The sequence below is a fragment of the Falco cherrug genome, chromosome 7, assembly GCF_023634085.1.
Source record: "Falco cherrug isolate bFalChe1 chromosome 7, bFalChe1.pri, whole genome shotgun sequence".
Classification (NCBI taxonomy): Eukaryota; Metazoa; Chordata; class Aves; order Falconiformes; family Falconidae; genus Falco; species Falco cherrug.
Window position 1 is genome coordinate 16,963,630 of NC_073703.1, and position 21,439 is coordinate 16,985,068.

The 21,439-nt window shown below is 44.5% G+C and overlaps 1 protein-coding gene across 8 annotated transcripts in view; it reads right to left on the minus strand.

Moving 5' to 3' along the window:
* MYO5A (myosin VA) overlaps positions 1-18,796 on the minus strand; it is a 103,291-nt gene extending 84,495 nt beyond the window's left edge. For all 8 annotated transcript variants that reach the window (XM_055715830.1, XM_055715828.1, XM_055715825.1 and 5 more), the window contains exon 1: positions 18,625-18,796. In XM_055715830.1, the coding sequence (XP_055571805.1) occupies positions 18,625-18,651 (27 nt within the window). In that variant the 5' untranslated portion in view covers positions 18,652-18,796. The remainder of the gene's footprint in view (positions 1-18,624) is intronic.
* Between the last annotated feature and the right edge of the window lie 2,643 nt (positions 18,797-21,439).

The window sequence follows — 21,439 nt, forward strand, 5'->3', positions numbered from 1 at the left end:
AGTTCCCCATCCTCAGTATTTCTGATGGGAAATTGCTTCCTCCTCATCACAGGAATTAACAGAATGCAAAGTAAATGTAACACAAAAGAGGAAAGCATTTAAATTTTGTCTAACAAAACAGGTTTCCTCGCAAGGCTGGTTTCCTCTGGGCTACACAAAGCAATGTTTCATGATGCAAAAATGGCAGCAGCAGCCTTGTAAGACACAAACACTGTTAACTTCAGGTAGCAAATGCTGTGTAGCGGTTTCTAACTCTGTGATCTGTGCCAGCATGAAATGGGCACCTGTATTTTTTTCAGCTGAAACTGTACATTTTCTACTGTCTACAGAAGGAAAAGAGAAAGCAGAAAACAGATCACCATAGAAACTGGGTTACTACGGATAGCTGAACCTTCCTCATGACATAACCCTTCAGATATTAAAGTCATCCTGTGAGCACTAAGCTGTAGCTTTTCATCACTAGCATCACTGCCTAGCCTTAAATCCCTGCCAAATAAAACACCTGGTAAAAAGAACAGGTGGGAGGAAAAAGAGAGATGTTCCTAATTATAAGTACTGAATCACTTCGCAACATTCTCACCTCATCAATTTAGCAGAATGATTTGCAAAATCAGATTTTCATTCTATCTTCTGTATAATCAGTTGATGTTAAAAAGCCATTGCCACCTAGCCTTTAGTGGGCTCCAACCCCACAGCAGAAAGCAAAGCACCACTGCTGATGGAGCCTCTCTCAGGAAATACATTACTCTAGTATCTCTACTATTCCTGTTTACTAGTATATAAGATCAAGTTTATGACTACATTAAAATAAGACTAAAATACGATAAACTTCTAGACACTGATTTAGAAATCAGCCTTCTAAAAAGGGAAGGGAATTCTAGCCTAAAAATGACAATAAATTCTAAAATTCTAGCACTGAAATGACAATTAAAATTACAGCTAGAATCAAATGACATTTAGTCAAATTGTGCCTTATTACAATCAATGAATATATTACTCGTTCTAATAGTTCAATGCAAATTTGGATCCACCAGAATAAAACTGCTGATAGGGGAGATAACCATAAGATTTACCCAAGGAAAGGCAGTAATGAAATTTTAGGTAAATATTGTTACCTTTCATGTCACCCCAAGCTTACTAATAGTGTTTCAGTATTGATTTGGCTCTAACAAACTTAGCTTTCCTACCCAGGTAATAATGTTGTACTCTCCCTGCAGGTGTGTTTCTGGCTCACTACTGATGACTTCTTATCCTCATCTGGAAGAGGCACGGGGAGGGCATGCAGCCCATCCTGCCACGCTATGACACAGCCACACCATCACGCTGGCACTCTGGGCTGGAGGCAGCAGACAGCTATCTTCAGCTGGGCGTTCACAGGACTGCCACTTACTCTAAACAAGCTTAAAAAAACATCTGAATTAAAGTATAAGGCACACAGGTGAGATACCCTTGATTTCAGAAAGAAAACAATTAAATGCACATTGACAGGACAATTCCAAAATTCAGTTTCTTGTCTAGACTGTCTACCAGCCACAGCAGACTAATGTAAAAAACTCCACCACCTCCAAAATCACATGGAAGAGTGGAATCATCATACTTTGTTCAAAGAAGGACAAGCTGGGCTGCTGAAAGGCAATGGCTTACTGATACCTATACTGTGCCTCTACAAGAGGCCAGAACAGGAAAAAAACACAGGGAGAAGTTTTCATTTTCTGCTGGTGGGTCGGAAAGCTAGCTGTATTACCACAGTTTTATGTAATAAGAAAATATAATAGGAAATGGCAGTATTCTCTCATACCTCATGATTTCATCTTAGGTCACATGAAGAAATCAGCAGACTATAATAATTATCAAATGAGACCATATGACTCACAAAGCCTCTCTTCTGAGATATTAACCTCTTGAAGTACTAATTGGCATTGCTGACAAAATGGAATTAGCTACGCAAGCGGCTCAGCAGTCGCTTCAGCAGTCAAATAGTTTTCTACTTCCATTGCACAATCACAAGTACTGCAGAAGGAGATACAGCTATCTTCCCAGCTTAACAGCTCTTTTGGTAAGAGCTGAAAGAGTTCATGAAATGATCTACATCCTAAAAAGAAAAGGGAAATTTCAACTCATAGAAAGCTGTCTGCAGTTCCTCAGCAAGATCTACTCATACAAGTGAACTTCTATGTTTTTCCCTTTGGCAGAGATCATCTATTAATTTATTTAGACAGCCTCAAAACCCACAGTCTTTCAGGTGTTAACCATGAAAAACCTACGAGAGGCATTGCCCTCCTACCTCTCAAGAATTACCCCTTTTTGGGGACAAATAAACCAGTTCATTGATGGCTGGACCAAGGAGATATAGTCAATTCTGGCATCACCAGCTGAAGCTGCCAATGGAACAGCAACAGGTGGTAAAAGTCAAAGCCAAATTTGACCAAAATCATTCAGTGTGAACCTGTGGCTAACTGAACAGGGCTCCCTGGAGAGAGCAGGCTGAATTATTAGGCTGGAAAAAGCATCTATCCTAGCGAGAAATGACAACAAAACAGAACACAAAGTCATAAAAGTTCACGCAACAGAAGTGTTGAACTTATCTATGCAAAATGCAAACTTACTACAAAATTGTATCTGAGCTGTGGGATTTCCTTGGATTGGGTTGCTCTGAAAACATAATTTGATGCTATTAGAATAATTTCCTTTCAGCTTTATATTTTCCCCTATACTTGGTTCACAGTGCCACCACCATGGATGATAATACTGAGCCTAGAAACACTTGAAACAGAAACCTTCAGCTTTTATATTAACAACATCAGCAGATGCATGGCCAGGTGAGTAACAGGTCGAACACAAGTCTTAACTTGACCAACCTGGATCCCCTACAAAGAGATCCTGATCAGTCACACATGAGGCAGGAGGAGGTCCCACTTCTTCCACTGCTGAAACCGCTAAAATTTCTGCTGTCTGTCCTGCGATACAGAGGCAGTCCCAAGGAAACACTGCACTGCTCTTAACAAAGAGCTGCTGCCGGTTGCAGCTTGACAAGACAAGACTTTACTCTCCTTTCATAAAAATACCAAGTAACCAGGGAGGATTGGAAAGCAGAGCATTTCCATGACAAGCAGGCTGCTGCAAAACCTCTGACCAACTCATCTAAATTCTTCTTGCAGCCTGGAGGAAATGGTATCATTAACTTTGCAAAAGAATCGAAAAAAATTATCAATTTTCTTAAAGACAGTAACATTCTTTTGGCATGGAGCATATTTTTGGCCTTGCTGCTCAGCAAGCTCAGCCATTTACATACCTCTTTTACAGTTTAAGGCCTGATATTTAGAAAGCATTCATTTAAAAAAAACATTTATAACATGATACATAGTGCGGAAAATATATGTGACAGTTTGTATTCATGTTCCAAATGTATTAATGTTGCAAAAAACGATCTCATGTAGTTAGTTTACCTAATAAGAAGATCAGAAGCCCCATGTTACCCTGACTGGTGGGAATTCCCTGATGGGGCACAGCAGAGCTCCCAAACAGCATCCAGGGGACAGTGGTGACCCAGGCTCTGAGCTCCACCCTAGGACACCACCACTACCAACTTGCTAATTTCCTTCTGACACTGGGTTTGCAAATTTGGGTCAAAGCGCCTGCAGCACGCAAGGTTAGGCAGGTAAGGCACCGCATCCTTCACCGCGCACAAGGGAACTCCTTGAACCGCAGCTCAATGACAAATATCTCTTGCACTTGAGTATTTCATCTACTAATACATTTGAATCCTAAAGACATAAAAGTCCTTTTTTTCCTGTCTTTCTTTTTCTTTCCTTCAAGCATTTTTATAAGGCATTCTTTGCATTTAGGACCTGATGACCTGTAACAACAAAACAACTTGTACGTTGTGTGCCAAACATGCCTCGATTGTACAAGGTACAACCAAAAATTATCAGCACCCCACAAAGAATCAGTGCAGCAAGTTTTACTTCTTCAACCACCAGAAAAATGTCCATTGACTTATACTTACCTGAAATTTCACCATATTTCAAAGTGATGCAAAAAATGTTAAACCCGCAACAGTGTGTATATATATATACATGCTACTACAGGCAACTTTGATCAGCAAACAGAAATGTAAATGTTTTTATTTCTTTACATTTTAAAATTATTAGCAACCTTTCCACTGAAATTCAGAGAAAATTACACCCCTGAAAATCTACACACTGGGCCTGACATCGAGCCAGAAAACTCTGTTTTACTTTTAACTATCAAATCTATCAAAGAACAGTTATATTCCCAGATTGTAGTTGATATGGGTTTTGTAAGAAACATCTTTAAGGAGTTAAAACAAATGAAACATTTAAAAGTTGTCATTTTCTTAATCTTTAAAAACATAGCTTTCTGCATTTTACGTTATTGTACTTGACCTTCTCTTCAAAATGTTCTAAGGAGGGAGACAGATCTGGTTTACACCCTGTCATTACTAACCCAGACAAGACTTGAGCTATCAAAATGTTGCTCATTCAGCCCCCTAATGAGGGAACGAGCATTTGTCAGCTCCTGTTGTATTTCACAGACCACCTTTCACAGGGTCTCCTCCACCCTCCCCAAGCAGCCGTTCACAGCCAGCGGCCAGGGCTTCCATCTCGTACTCAGTGACTTACTCAGCGACTTACTCAGCTTGTGATGCCAGTAGTACCCGCCACTGAAAACCTCACCACGGCGATGGGAAGTCACATGCAGCACCACCTGGGTACACCACGAATTTGCCCACATGAAGCTTCTGACAGAGCTTAAGGCTATATTATCCATTACAGCAAAACAAAAGACGTTTCACAGAGTGTCACACAAAGACTGGGACAGACGCTGGCCTGGCCAGTGTGCTGGAAGGGATGCACAGCTACATCCTTCCCTGCATCCCCAATTTCTATTTCTAGACTTCCTGTCAACAACCCTTCCTCAGATTGTTGGTGACAAGCTGGAACTCTTGTAAAGTGATGCTTCTTCAGTGTTACGCTTTCACACTGCTAAGCGAAAGTGTCTGCAATTTTTATGTCAATTTTTAAGTAAATACTGAAGGCAGCCCTGTTCCTTTATCCAGGCCCTTGTCAAAGGGATGTGAGCTCACTGCATTTTTACTCTGACAGTATGTAATTTGTAACTAGTACCAAGAATTAAATGTCTAAAGAAGTATGCATTACTATAAATCAAAAAACTTAAGTACATTGGTATAAGTAAGATGTGAATGCAGCAAAGTTGTTGGGTTTTTTTAATAAAATCTCAGTCAGGAATACACTGAGATGTCAAAGGAATGAACGTGGCTCTGAAAGACCTTCAAGAAAGACAGCAATTACAGCTAGAGCAAAACCACCAATGTTTTGGTCACTACTCGAGACACAGAATAACTGAATAACCACAAGAAGAACAGCGGAAATGCCAAGCAGAACCGTGACGCCTACCCCAGACGGAGCAACAGGAACATATTCTGATTCATGTAAAACTTCATTTGAGGTCATATACACACAGAGAGGCATACGCTGTATTGCATTTTGATCCATACCACCAAAACGATGGCCAACACTGAATTATATGCTAGTGATTTCAAAAAGAATTTAATTATAAGTCTGCCTTAAAACACCTAATTCATCCAACCTGAAAAACATGTTACAAGAGTTGTAGAAGAGTGGCCACAAGAAATATAAGGACAAATGAAACAGCTACAGCCATCCCCTGAATATTAAGCTAATGAAACATGTTGTGTCAAAAAAAATAGTATTAGGAAAAGGATGCACGATTTTGTGTCTGTGTGCTTACAGTGAATTTTGTGGGTATATTAAAAAATTCTCCAATTCAAAAAATTTTCAAAAGCCAGTACTTCAGGAATACACACAAAAAAACCTTCACCATGTCATGATTAACTTCATGGGTGCCTGAATTTAAGATCCAAGAAAACAAATACTATGAGGGCAAATGAAACAAGCTGTTGTATGATCTTGTTTCAACTCTAAGATGATGCAAACCATAATATAGACTTCACAGCATAACTAACTAAATGCTGAAATAAGTATTGTTTCCAGAGCACCGGTACAAATTCAGTCAAGACCCTCCTGTTTCTTATATATTTTTACACGTCGATGTCACACAACGAAATGTTGGATTTCATTTTCTGAAGTTCTTAAATGGATTTAAGACCTTACAGAAGCCTTTTACAATTATTTTCCCAAAAGCTTCTAGAAACCTCACCCACAGGAGGCAGGCAGGGTAACTGAATCGTTTCTCGCACCGCACAGCACAGCCCAAGTCTCGCTGGGGGACAGAAGGGGCTCATGGCGCTGGCTGCAGCTGGCTGCGCATCCTGGGCTCGTGCAGGCAGAAAGAGAAGGCACTGTCTTTTGTCTCCGCGCCCCTGCTTTAGCAGGGCCATCTGCATCACTGCCATGAGATTATTTGGTGTATCGAGCACTCGCTTAGGCAGGAAGGGAAAATAAAGGGCTCCATTGATCAGACAGATGCACTGCGCCGTGCCGTGCTACAGCGCTGGAGTTTGAAACAAGAAGTTATTAAGAAAAAAGCAGTGGAGCCATAACTGATCACCTAGCTCACAGAGGTGAAATAAGGCTAAATTTTCTGGTATCTGTAAAACATGTGGATTACGGACAATCACTGACTTCACTGTGAAAGTTTAATTTAAAAGTTAAAAATTAAAGGAAAGATATTTGGTATAAACTTTTGATAGTTGACAAGGCTGTACTTTTCTGAGCATCCTTCTGTAAAGCTGAGCTCAAGTCCAAACAGAATTCTTTTTATTTAATCCTAGCCCCACAAAAAAAAAGTCACATTGAAAGTAAAACACCTGCTTGAGGTTCTAAAAGTAAAAAATGAACTGATCATTTTTTGTTAGAACAACACAGAGGCCCCAGGCTGAGATGTAGTTAGATCACCAAAACAGAGCTTTTACTGACTTAACTTGACTTATTCAGGGAAAACTAGTCTTATACTCAGCTACCCAGAACATAACTCTGTCATTACGGTCAAGTCCTCAATACAGACATTTTTTTCTGCCATATTATAACAAGCAACCTGGCATCAGTGAAGCACATCTAATGAAGCTATGTGTAGTCCCACCATTTTTTCATGGGAAATTAACAGTAATGTCCCCATGCAAGGAAACCAGAATGACTTGGTATCTCCAGAGGTCCCTGCCAACGCTGACCACCCTGCAATCTTGTGATCCAGCAAGTTCTAACTTAAAACCAGCGAGCAGAGTTAAACCTCCCAAAGAGCCCTCCGCAAGTGTTGGGCAAAGCTGTGAAAGCAGAACCAGGGTTAACGGCCACAGTGCTGCTCTCAGGAACATTTCAGCCGAAGCAGCTGCATTTCTCCCCCTGCCACTGTCAGCCCTGCCCTGGTAAAACCCCGGGCAAAAAGTGCACACAAGTCGCTGGGCGCAGCTGGGCTGCGAGCACCGCCGGGACCTGAGCACTGCCCCGTCCAGCTCATGTCATTAGTGCATTTCTAACCTTGATTACCGTGAGAAATCAGGGAAGACACCGCTGTGTTGGAGAGGGGAGTGAAATTAGAACCTTTCAGGCTAGCTGGAAATTGTATACCATATTTAGCCTTAGAGAGACTACTCCACTCCTTTTCTCCACAAGCATTATCTATTTGATTGTTTGCAAAAAGTTTATATTGCCTTCCTATTTCCAATATATAAGATTGTCACAAGGAAGAAGTGCATGCTGACATGAAATTCTAACAACTTCTGCAAATGCTTCTCCACATATAAGATTTTTCTAAGGGAGAAAATGTCCTAAACAATGAAATTACTGTCTGGTATGTTTGAAAAAAGGCATCTTTATATATCTCCAGATCCTAAGTCAAAACTCTACTTACTTTAAACCTTTATTATTAATAAACTATTATATTTATAAGCTATTATATGATTGGCTATATAGCCTTCACCTATGTCAAAACCAAGAAAACAACAAAACATATTCTACTTACTTTAACATACATATAGTCTAAACCATCTATTTCCATCCCGTATCTCTTGTAACACAGATTTTCAGCACTTTCGGAGGCTGTTGGCGTTTCCTTTCCAGGCAAAATAAGCTTGATCTCCATGTACACTTCTTGTATTAGCATACACTAACTCATAAGGCAACTTGGGAATCTCTCTGATTTCCTCAGCAAAACAACTGAGGTCATCTGCTTTAAAGATACTCATGAATAATCCATGGAGTCTGCAGAAAGTAACGTGTGACAAGCCATGTTGGGGCAATGAATTCCTGCATTGTTAGACCAACTCATAGTATTTTTAGGTTATGCCTCTGGCTCTACAAAGAGCAAGAGTGTCCTCCTGTAAATTACAAAGTAATCTCAAAATTCTCTTGTCTTATGATAATCAAACAGAAGAACTCAAAGACACCATCCGTAATTGCAGCAAGACTTCATGGCTCCTGGCATTTTTGCCCAACTACCTTTTTGTTGAGACACATCACTCCTGAGCTTTAAGGTGGTGATCCTTGATTATTTAACCAGCTTTCTTGGGCACCTCTTCCCAACAGGGCTTTACCCCATGGTACTCTACTGAGCAGACACCTGAAGAGGCCAAAATCAGCTCTCCCAAAGTCTAGGGTAGCGATTTTGCTGTGCACCCTCCTTGCTGCCCTAAGGATCTTGAACCCCACCATTTCACAGTCACTGCAGCCAAGGCTGCCCTGGAGCACCACACTCCCCACCAGTCCCTCCTTGTCGGTGAGAACAAGGTCCAGCGTGGCCCCTCTCCTCTTCGGCTCCTCTGTCACTCGGAGAAGGAAGTTATCATCAATGCACATCCCAGGAACCCCCTGGATTGCCTATGCCCTGCTGTGCTGTCCCTCCAACAGATATCAGGGGGTTGAAGTCCCCCATGAGGACCAGGGCTTGCGAAGGTGAGGCTGCTCCTATCTGTCTATAGACAGATAGGCCTCATCTGCTAGGTCTTCCTGCCTGTACCAGACCCCCACGATAATGTCACCTGTCCCTGCCTTCACTTTAACCCTGCCCCATAAGCTCTCTGTGGGCTCCTCATCCCTGCCCAGGCATACAGCTCCGTGCACTCCAGCTGGTCGCTGACACAGAGCTCAGCACCCCCTTCTCACCTCCCCTCCCTGCTCCTTCCTAAAAAGCCTGTGTATCCTTCCATTCCGGCACTCCACAGGTACCATCCCATCCCTCTGGTGACGCCAATAAGATCACAGCCCTGCAGGCATGCGCGTTCTCTTAACTCCTCGTGTTTATTCCCCATCTACCTGCATTTGCGTGGAGGCATTTATGTCGGGCTGATGAAACTGACTGACTTGACACGTCACACGTTATTTCCCCCCCGTCTTACCTACTACAAAGACAGAATGAGAGCTCTTCAAAGCAATGCTGCTTTAGGCTTTACATTTAATTTTAAAGTGAGGGCTCTCATCAGACCACAATGTAAGTAAGTAGCCTGGAAGAGTCTGCTCTCAACCATCCCCGCTGTCTCCTAAGAGCCAAATAACTTCAGCAAACCACTTCTCCTGCTAATTACTGGCAGCAGCTTTTATTCTGTGTGAATTACCCTGACAGCCCTTCCTACAGTCATACCCGAAGCGAGGTTAAAAGGCAAAAATGAAGACTTGGTGAGTGATGAGGGGAATGCAACAGCTTTCAAGATCTTCAGAAAATAACCACAATTTTCACCAAACAGCGTGGAAGTAACAGACTGAAAGACAACCCTGCAGGCACAGCTGCAATCTGCACTCCTGACTGCCTCTGCTCCAGTTTAATCTTCATACCGCTCCCTCAGACCCTTCACCAGCATGGTGACTTCTCATTCATACCAGCTTATCTGATGTTAGGTTTGTACCTACTTCTCCCTTACAATTTTAAGAAGCTTTACCGCAGCCTTGAGTACCTCCATGCCATTTATTATTCAGGGAAAGATCCGTGACAATTCTTGCTATTGTCCCTGATTAACAGGCCAAAGAAATTAAATCCATGCCACTAAGGAGAACAGATGGTGTAAAGACACAAGATCTCTGCTTTTGTAAGTAATCCATTTCCAACTTCTTCAGAATTTGCATTAAAATTCACAGATACTGACATCAGAACTTGGGTCAATATCTGCAATCCACACAAATTCAGTAGGAGTAAAATCTTTAAACTTTATTAGTAGTGCCTACAGTTTCCTGTGCTTACATTCCAGCTGCTTAATGCCCAGAATTCAGCAAGATGGGCACTCCTCTAATGTAACTGCACCAAGTACTTATCTGCTTTTTACAAACAAACAGAAAAACCCCCACAAACCTTTTAGCCAGCACTGTTCTCCTCTTTACATTATATTTGTATATAAATAGACTAATATACAGAAACAAAACTACTGAATACTGCAATTAACTGAGCTATATTGTGAAAAGTGCAGGTTATAACCCAGATGGCCAGGAACAGGAAGACCCCAAAATCATCAGGATCATCAGCTCGATAATGCTGGTGCTTTTCACATTTGTGCAGTGCTGGGAAGTTCAGGTTATCCATCTCACACAGTATTTCACATGAGGCTGCTGCCTGTAGCAAACCGAGAAAGTGGGCTATGCTAAAAGAAGATGAGTGAAACTGTTACCTCCCTGAGATGGTGGGAGACCTGAAAGCGAAAACTACTCCTGAAAATACACTCTTGCTATTAAATATTAAAATTGGGTGTTAAGTAGACAGGCCCTAACTTATTGCAACAATGCATACACAGAGCTTAACACAAAGAACTTGATGACATCCCTAGGATATGTTTCCCCTTGTTTTCCTACACAAATTATTGTGAGCAGGTATACGACAGCAAAGTTATTTCCCTGCAGTAAGAGGAAATAAGAGAATAAAAGGTGCAATCTTTCAGATTTACATGCTTGATTTCAAAGCATAAAATTAAGCAATGTGATTACTCACATGGAATAAAGATAAATCTTTGCAGGATCAGGCTTAAGCAAACCCAGGGTTAAGCAGAGCCAAGCAACACGGAGAGTGAAGAGGAAATGATGCAGTCCTAAGCAAAGGGTGGCACTGGCACAGGCGTGAAAGCACTCTTCTCTGCCAGGAAAGTCACTAAAAGCCTTGCTATTAGCATTAGTAAACAGGGCCTTAGCAACCCAATCATACAACTCCCCATCCTGGATGCAGCTCAGAAGTAAAGCCAACAAAAGGAAAAAGTTACTGTGCAAAAAGCCTCATGACCTTTATGTAACAGGTTTAATGTTGTACCTAACGCATTTCTACTTAAAGGTTTTCCTACCAATTTAAACCAATCAAACTCTCAGGAGCATCACCGCCAAAACAAAAACATACATCTGTTGTGGCGTGTCATGAGTGGGGTTATGATCTATGAAAATAACTTAAGCAGAAAGTCATAGCTTGAGGAATGAGTCAAAGTCACAGACATGACAAAAACTTCTCAGAACCATGGGTTTATTCTGACCTTAACACCATGTTTTCTGCAACAAGAACCACCTAGTATTAAGGGAAAATAATAAGTTCTTCCTTGCTGTTTCAGCAGCAGAGAAGACAAGCAGAAGTTGCACACTGCTGCTTCAACTTGTTTGAGTAGTTTGCTAATGAAGCACCAGGAACAACAGCCTTGCCCGAAAGCCGTTTCTTGGCCCTGGCCCAACTGTACAAATACTCACTATCTGAGTCAAGCACGATACACATAATAGTAAACACTGCTGTACTACAGCAAGCACAAAATTAGATCACAGATAACCTCTGCACCCTCAATCACACAAAAGAAAACCTGACCAAGTAAAGGAGTTCAGACTCTGCTCATCCCTAACTTCATACATGCAAACCAAGCTAAGCTGACTTTAATCAAGAGGCGTAAAACAAACCATCGCCTCTTATTAAGAAGCTCTTGCTGCTTGACAGTGCCAAGTGAAACTGGGTCTATCATCTTCCCCTTGCCAAGATGCCTTTTAAACCAGCAATGTCTGTACAGATGCCTGTATATACATGCAGGTGTCAAAAATTCCAATAATATAAGCAAGACTTCAAATAGTTAAATATTTGGTTTGTGTACGCCTTGTGTTTTCAAGTAATGAAATCTGAATTCAATGGACGTCCCTGCAGGACACCCCAAGTGGCTGGCTCCTCCAAGGTCTGCTTCAGAGGCTGTTCTGACTTGCCAGAAATCCAGGCAGCATCCCGCTGGTACCCACAGGACAGCAGACTTGCCAGCTGTGCACTGCTTTTCCCTGTCATGGTTTAACCCCAGTCAGCAACTCAACCCCACGCAGCCACTCGCTCACTCCCCCCCCAGTGGGATGGGGGTGAGAACGGAAAGGGTAAAAGTGAGAAAGCTCGTGGGTTGAGATAAAGACAGTTTAATAGGCAAAGCAAAAGCCACGCACACAAGCAAAGCAAAACAAGGAGTTCATTCACCGCTTCCCAGCGGCAGGCGGGTGTTCAGCCATCCCCAGGACAGCAGCGCTCCATCATGGGTAACAGTTACCTGGGAAGACAAACACCACCCTTCCAAACGTCCCCCCCTTCCTTCTTCCCCCAACTTTATATGCTAAGCGTGATGTTCTATGGCACGGAATACCCCTTCGGCTAGTCCAGGTCCCAGCTGTGTCCCCTCGCAATGTCCGGTGCCCCTCCAGCCCTCTCACTGTCAGGGCCTGAGAACCTGAGAAGTCCCTGACTTAGCATAAGCATTACTTAGCAACAACTAAAAACATCAGCCTGTTAGCTTATCTATGTTATTCTCACACCAAATCCAAAACACAGCACTGCACCAGCTACTAAGAAGATTACCTCTATCCCAGGACATTCCCTCACAGCTGAAACACCATCTACAATTAATCTTACTATCACTTCTTGCTTTTTTAAATCCTATTAAAAATAGACCATCCAGAAACAGTGAAACCTTGTGATACTGGACGTTTCTGTGACTTCCTCCAATTCAACTGGTTCAATGAGCAAATTTCAGTAACAAAAATGCTTTCTTTAGTCCTGCAGAGATTAAACAATGGGTCTCATTAAAGACAGGCAGAAATTACTTTGTTAAGAGAACACATGGAGAGGATTAAACTCCCAAAGACCCCATGAGGAGACCCTAGCAGCCAGGTACATCTGCCTGACTGGCCGCCTATCCCTTCCAACTCAGCCCAGCGCTCTGTGGCTCACCAAAAGATAATGATGGTCATTGCACACATTTCCTGACATAGCAGGAGCTCAACAGCACTTTATCTGGTGATTTATTTATCTAAAAAATAATAGTAATCCATTACCTAAGCCATCTGGCTCATGCTATAAAATCGCTGCAGTAGAAACAGACTGCAAGTAATCAGTGACAGCTCAATGTACAGACATTACTATTCTGCAAGGATTGCCGATGACAGTTTGGGGGTGATCCCACATAATCCACCAAAATTATTAGGTAAATGTTTTAACATTAAACAATAACTCAAAGAATTAAACAAATAAGACCAATTACTATAAATGGGACCTTCACAACTATTCTTTACATGTAACAAAGAATTCACACAACTTTCAAGATTATGTCTACAGAAAAAAAAATACCTATTTTTTAATATAAAGCTTTGATCTCTTTCTCCCCCCCAAAGTAGCTCCCAACGATGCTACACTTTCAGCGTTCTGTTAGACCTACAGGATATGCCCTCCCAAAAACTGTTTGTGGGCTGTGAGAAGCTTTCACGAACAGCTTGGTACCTCTCCAGCCCCACTGACCTGCCCAGGGTGGTATTATTTCCTCCTCCGGACACACTCAGTGCCCAGGGGAGCAGCTCTTGGCACAGACCGGCCTCTGACTCACACCATCGCTCACTTTGCTTCCCAAGGTTCACAGTTTCTTTTAACAAGAGTAATGGATTGTTGACATGTCATGAAACTGCCATTAGAAAGCTAGTTTTCTGTTAGGCTGACGTGGTTGGCATTCGACTACAAGAAAAAATTTTTTTTTACAAAAACATAATAAAATGTCAAGGTTAGGTTAAACCAAGTATTGTTAGACTGCTGAGTAATTACATCCCCAGCACCTTCAATTTAAAGGCAAGAATAAAGTTGGTGCACACAGTTGTGAGTTGTCACTGGCAGAATTGCCACCATGCTTATTCCAGTGACACAGCACATCCCCAAAGCAGAAAAGCAACTGAAATATCCCCTCTTCTGCTGCTGCACTAGATTTTTAGAAGAGGCAGAGACAGTTATAAAATGCACTGTAAAGGCTCACTGTCATTTGCAGAAGTAATTGTTTGACAGCACATATCTGACTTCCGCAACAGCCTCTCTGCTCTGAGCCGCACCGCACGGGTCCGACTCCGAAGCAGAGCAGCACACCCAGGTTGTGGTGGAGATGAACAACTCCCACCTCTGCTTTACCAGGCAGCACTGCTCTCGGGGAACAAAGCAGCGATCTACTGAGACAACTGGTTACTGTTTAACATGCAGAAAACACTTATGTCACATCCAATAGTTTGAACAGCAATACACAAGACTACATAATTAAGGCTGCTTTTTCTTAACCCCCAAGAAAAACCCAGTAATAAGCACAGACATAAGGAAACACGGTTACATTTTGTGTCTTATACTCAGGTTGGTTCTTGCTGTACTTCCCTCCCCACGTACCATTAACGTACCCAAGAGCCATAACCTGGTCAGAATCTGCCTTTTGCCATTTTCGCTTGCAAGGGCCCAGCACAACTGAAGGGGAAGACCAAGTCTCCTAACACCCTGGCTTCCCACTGAAGCAGCTGCCCGCAGACACCCCCAGGAAAGCAAGAAAGGGCTCCTTGCAACACTGGGGACCACACAAGCAGGGTTTTTGTTCTATACAGTTCCCTCTGACACTTCCCTAACTCAGTTTACAGCTTATAAACCCTCAAACTGAACCATTTCAGGGAGAGGGCAGCAGGACTGAAGGTCAGGCTACTGAGTTCAGCCTGCCCAGACCGTACTCTCCAGCAAAAACCATTTACTGATTCCTCTGTGTTCCAAGGAATATTTCCATTCACTCAAACTGAAATTAGATTAGGCCCTAAATTAGGAGCAGGCTAGCTGAAGCTAGCTGCCCTTAATCTCAAAGATACTGGAAACGGAGGAACACATTGTTAGCAACAAGAATAAAAATAAATTAATGCCTGACTGAATGGATAAATACATAAATAAGTCCATTGCACACAGCCACACAAAACTGAAACAGAAATCCCAAGAGGGCAAAGCAGCATGCTCTAGCAAAGCACAGCGTGAAACAGAAACAACTCAAACTCAGGGAAAAAGGAGAACAAAAATGACTGATGTTAACTCTTCACTCTGACTTTAAAAGAGGTGGCATAAACACAGTGTCTGATCTGCTTCATCAATTTTCATGTACAGGCAATGAGACCATGTGCTGGGGGTTGGTTTTACACACCTGAAAATCACAAATCTCACACAAAACCTGGCCAGTGCAGAGAAGTCAGATGAGTTCGAGGTCTAGGCAAAATGTTCTCACTTGTTCTTAATCTCCAAGGAAAGCAGATTACACTTAACAAAAGCTGACACATGGCCTACATTGTCCCCACCAATTCTTATGGGTCAGCAGAAGCAGGTATCTAACTGTTGTTGGTCAACAGTTACTGAAATGCTGACTGACTACACCCGAGCACCACTCAGCAGGGCTTCAGTGATTCAGGAAACACATCAAGATTCTCCTAAGTTTGTTGCCAGAGTCAAAGAACCAAAACTTTCAGAAATGATGCTACAGCAGGACCACCAACCCGCCAGTGATAGATACCCAACAGGACAAGTTAACCAGAGCTCATAGGCATAATATTTTAAATAAGAATGCCTAGGATACAACCCATGGCGCAGTTTTAAACTGCTGCACCCCAAAACTGAAGCTAATGCCTTCAAGCAGAATCTGTGTTTGCAGCATCACTGGGCACAGGAACACAAAGCTTGTTTGGGTCCATTGTAACTAGCCTGTGTGAGAGCTCAAGACAGTCCTTTCACTTAAATCCAAATTTCCAGATTAACTACAACCATGCGCAACAATGAAGCCGCCTCTACGGTCACCAGGTTCAGACATACACCCAGATGCCTCAAAGAAGTAAGATTTTCATAGCGATAGCACGACTTCTTCAAAAACTTGTGTTGCTGCTTTCTGACAAAAAAAGAATTTAGCTTGGGAAAGCAAGAGCTCCTTTACGCTCTTTCAAGACAGTACATCTGGTTGGGTCAGTGGGTGCTATTTTTTTATGCTGGAAAGCAAAGAGACCAAATTTGAAGGCTTAACAGTGCATGTTAGCAACACTGGACACACTGAAGCATGCAGCAGAGCACCTCACTTCCACAAACAATAGCCAGAAATAAGAAGTCTGTTTCTCCCATTCTCAGACAACATTTGAAGAGATGCTGACAAATTCTTTGCAACACTGGTCATCCAGTCATTAATATGATTTTACCAACTGTTGTTCCAAGTAACTCGCATGAACACAGCTACCTGAACAACTCAGGCAAGCTGGGACGTGGGTTCCCAGTAGGAGAGGGTAAGACAGCTGCCAGGTACTTCACTTCAGGACACACACGTGCAAACACACAGCCAGCAACGATGTGCTGCAAATTCACACACTACCCTGCTCACCAGCAAAATATCTATGCCAACACCATACATTAAGCCTCGATGCTATGCTGGAAGCTCTGGTACGTTAAGCAGCTGCCCTGAATGACAATCCTGACTCGTGCCTGCCAGTATAAAATAGACGTGAAAGTCGCTCTTTCTGTGCCTACATATGGCTCTAAAGAGGACAAGAACAGCCTGTGGTGTGAGAGTAAAACACAGAAGCAAACTCGCTGGCCTTCGTCATCCAGCAGGTCCCTACTGGAGCAGGATCACTCCTGCGCTTGTTTGTGTTCACTACTTTTGCCTCTGCATGCTACGACCTTAAATCCATTATTTATGTTACTTAATCAAGGATGAGATACTGAACGCGATTTAAACAGATAGATGGCTTTACATGGGGGAAAAAGTCAGCAGAGAGGGAAGAGAGCAGAGACAGTCTCTCTTGAACACCCAGCAGCTTTCCCACCCAGGCACCCAATTCAGAGCCATGCCTTCCTCAAGAACCACACGGGGCCCTAAGCCTTCCACTGTTAAACAATCCCAAGACAACAGGAATCCACATTTTCAGGGCACCTTCTGACCAAAGGATTTAACCACTCTAGGAAGTGAATTCAAGGTCAGATGGGGTTGGAAATTAAAAAAAAGAAAAAAGAAAAAAAGAAGTATTTCTCATCAACTTCTTACGAGACACTTTAACTCCATAATAAGAACACCCACAGAGAGAGATAAATCCAGAATACCTTTCCAAAATAACTCCTTACATAGAGGAGGTCTGTTGGGCACTTGGAAACAACTCTGCAGTACCATTGCTCTCTTGACCAGAATGCTAATCCTCATCCCGTTTTGCAATGACAGTTAACAGAGATACTTTGTAGGAGGCACAAGACACCAAGATGCCTGGTAACAATTAATGTATTCAGCATCCTTAAAGGGGTGCAGGCTCACCTCACTTCCTCACATTCAGTCTCTCCTACACAAATACAATATTCAGGTATGGTCAAGCCTATTGAAGGGACTGTCCAGTTGGATTTGTACTGATGCACAGTTAACACACTGTCTTATCACATCTGAGTGAGAGGACTCTACAAATAAGGTTAACTATTCTTGCCAGAACAAAAAGCCTGTTTCCTTTCCTTTCTCTCCTCACACAAAGAACTAGACTGGGGGTAATTCTGGAGTATTTCATAAAGTGGCTCGAGGATCTAGATGGCACAGCTTTCAATAAAACACACTTTGACTGTGCAAGCTTTCTGAAAGAAGTATCTGGAGTTTGCAATGCTGTCCTGTGGTGAGCAGTTCTGGCGACCCCAGTCATCACTTCTGCCCTTAAAGACCTGTGGTCTGTCCTTTTTTTTTCAGATTTTTACAGCAGATCAAGGCAGAGCAATGAAAACAATGCCTGGCTAGCAGCCCAAAGAATCGTTTCCACAGCTCTCGATCTGCAGGCTTTGCCACCGTCCAGACGAGCAGGGAGTAACTGCTTCCAGGTGGCAGCTGATGACAGACACTAACGCACAGGACTAAAAAGATGGGAAAAGCGTCTGTTTGAAAAGCGCACGAGAGCCACGCACCGCATCGCTGCTGACTGTAGGGCTCCTGAGCGGCTGCCAGGGGAACAAACACAACCTAAAGGTGCAGTGTCACCCAGGCGGCGAGTTGAACTGCAGAGCGCCTGTGCCGCACGAGTCGGTGCCGCACACGGCGCGGGCGGTGCAGCCACGCTACCCGCGGCGGGCCCGGGGCGGGCAAGGCCGGCTCCCCCGCGCTGCCTCCCCGCCCGGCCCGGCGGGCAGAGCCGCTCCGGGGGCGGTGGGCCCCGCCGCCGCGCCCCGCCGGGATGCGGGTCCATCTTGGGGAGAGGCGCCGGCTCCCGCCGGGGCGGCCCCGCCGCGGGGCGACCGTCGGGGCCGGGGCCGGCAGCGCCCGCCGCTGCCCTGCCTTGCCGCTGCGCCGCTCGCCCGGGCCGCGCTCCCCCCGCCGCCGCCGCGCCCGCCCCCGCGCAGCCCCCGGCCCCGCCGCCGCCCTACCTTCGTGTAGAGCTCGGAGGCCGCCATGGCGCAGGGCGCGGGCGGGCGGCCCCTCTGCGGCAGCCCGGCGGCGGGAGGCGGAGGCGGCGGCGGGAGGGCGGGCGAGAGGGAGGGAGGATGCTCAGGCGGCGGCCCGGGCGCGGCGCGCCATGTTGCTACCTGGCGGGCGGCGGGGCTGCCGCCGCTCTGTGCATTGTGGGAGCGGCGGGCGGCGCGGGGCCTCCCCCGGCGGGCGGGCGGGCCGGCCGGCCTCTGGCGCTGCCCGCTGCCCTCCCCGCGCTGCCGGAGGGGCCGCCGACCGAAAAGCCGGGCTGCGGGAGGGCCGCGGCCTCCGCCCGCCTGAGCAAGAGCCGGTGTCCCTCCCCTCCTCCCGACCCTGCTGCCGTCCTTCCCCCGGACTGAACAAATCACGCGTTTCCCCGCCGGGCGCGTCGGTGATGCCCGCCGCTGTCCAGCCGCTGCGCGCCCGCGGCGACCCAGGCGGGCTGAGGCCCAGCACCGACCGCCCTCACGGGCCGCTCCCCCGCCCCAGGGGCCGCGCTCCCGCCTCACGGGCCGCTCCCCCTCAGGTTCCCCCGCCCCGGCCTCTCGGGCCGCTCCCTTGCCCCAGGGGCCGCGCTCCCGCCGCCCCTCCAGCGCTCTGCCCGGGTCACAGCCGCCACCCCACCGCCCGCCCAGCTATCCCCATCCTGTATTTCAGCGTGTATTTCTCAGGTGCCAAGTTTTCAGGGTTTTTTTTGTCTTCGCTCTCCAACTCTGATCCCATCCTTCAAATTGCTTACAACCTCCTCCAGCTTGTTTTTTTTTTAATGATTCAAACCACTACTGAAAACAGCAAAGAGAACTGGGCCCGAAACAGTTGCTCCCATAAGCAAGTCCAGTTCTCACCAAGAAATGAAGGCACACATCCTTGAAAAGTTGAACATCCATGGAGAAAGGAATGAAAGGCGTAATCCGTGTTCTGGCTAGCTCTTGAGACAGCACCTCATTGCTTTATGAATCATTAACGAGTAATTTTTACAGGTCATGTTATGGCAAGAGTGCTTTCCACAGCAGAACTGAAAGCTGTTGCTGTCTTTCTGCATTCTCCCTTTTCACCTTGGCATGGCATCCCACAGTCCAAGCCATCCAAAATACAAAACAAGCTTGAAACTGTTATCTTTGCCATGCTCTCCACCGAAATGCTTTGACTTACTAAATGGTATCATCTTGGCGAACTTCAACTGTTCAAATAACAGCTCGGTATTCCATGGGTAGTAACTGTACTCCTGACACTTGCTGCAACTACCAAATAAACAGACAGACCCATCGTACAGAGAAAATGAGCCATGAAAGAGGTGGGTGACCTGCTCAAAAATCACTCATCAGCTCAGCTGGATTTCTACTTCTGGCTGTTACTATCTGGACTCCCAAAATCAACACTCCCAATACATGCTATAATCAATCTACTTCACTGCTTCTCACTGAAGGAGATGGAGAAAGTAGCAAGCACAAACGAAAAACAGTTAAGATGAAAATATGGAGCCTTACCTAGAGTTGTTTGTATTAGGCACAGTCTTCACAGCTAGTAAACTAAGGTTAGTAATTTCAGAGAAGAGATTAAAAGAAAACCTTGGTTTTGCTGGAATTGTTCAGAGTTGAAACTCAAATGAGAATTGAATTAAAAAAAATACCTGCCTCCCCATGTTCTGCCAGTATGTCCAGGATTATCAGCCACAATTACTGTTACTGTTCCATGCCTAGGAGGCTCACATCCATCAGCAGAACTGGACATTTTCCTTCAGCCCTGTGAGAAGCCCAGAACTCTTTCATGTGAATTTCTGGCCAGGTCAGGGGTGAGGTTTTTGGCCAAGAAGTTTGCACAGCAGCTCCTCATGTGTACACTATGGCAAGACAGAGAGATATATACTAAAGCTACCAGTCATCGTGCATGTTCAGCACATATTTAAGAGTGCGATCATCCCCCTTTAATAGGTTTAATCTAAGAATCTGGATGTATGAACCACAGAAATCTCAACAGTTTTGTTTTCAGAAGGGACCTGAACCTCCCCTCTGACTCTGCTGCTTCATATCCAATATTTGATACCCTTTCTTCAGGATGGTTTCTATTCTAAATTCAAAGACACTAATTTCAGGAGTTCGCTCGGACTGTGGATTACTGTATCAGCTGGAGCTCAAAGCCAAATGTAATTATAAGCCCCAGCAAAAAATAGATATCAGAGTCCAAAATATGCTATGATTTGACACAATTTGCATAAACCAGGATTTCAAATCTGTCATTAAGGACAGGAATTGGGGACACTGAAAGTTGGCAAGAAACAACCTGTTTGTAACTTATCTAGACTGACTACTTATTCATTACTTTAAGATGCATCTCCTGCATCTCCTATCTCTTTTCTTACATCTATGTTCTGTTCAACTGTGGCAGAAAAATCCCCTTCTCAATTCGGATTTCCTATTCTGTTGTTGTTACACTGTACTGCAAGTGAGCAGTGGATTTTCTGTTGGCCAAACAAAAAACAGAAACCATTAGATGCGCAGAAATAATATATAGTGGTAACATAAGGAACATGAGATGGCTTATGTGGTACAGTGGATGGGCCTATCCACTCCTTCAGAAAAGCATTTATATATTCAACATTGACCATCAGTTTAGCCCCAAGTAGCTTTCACCAGAAAGACAAAACTGAGAAGTTCATAGGCTAAAATCCCCTTGCGACCCTTTCCTATGTTCTCACACTACAAGGACGAAGCCTGTAACTTCTAGCTGTAGGAAACAAACAGGGCTGGTTTCAGCCAGTACTGACTGAAGTTA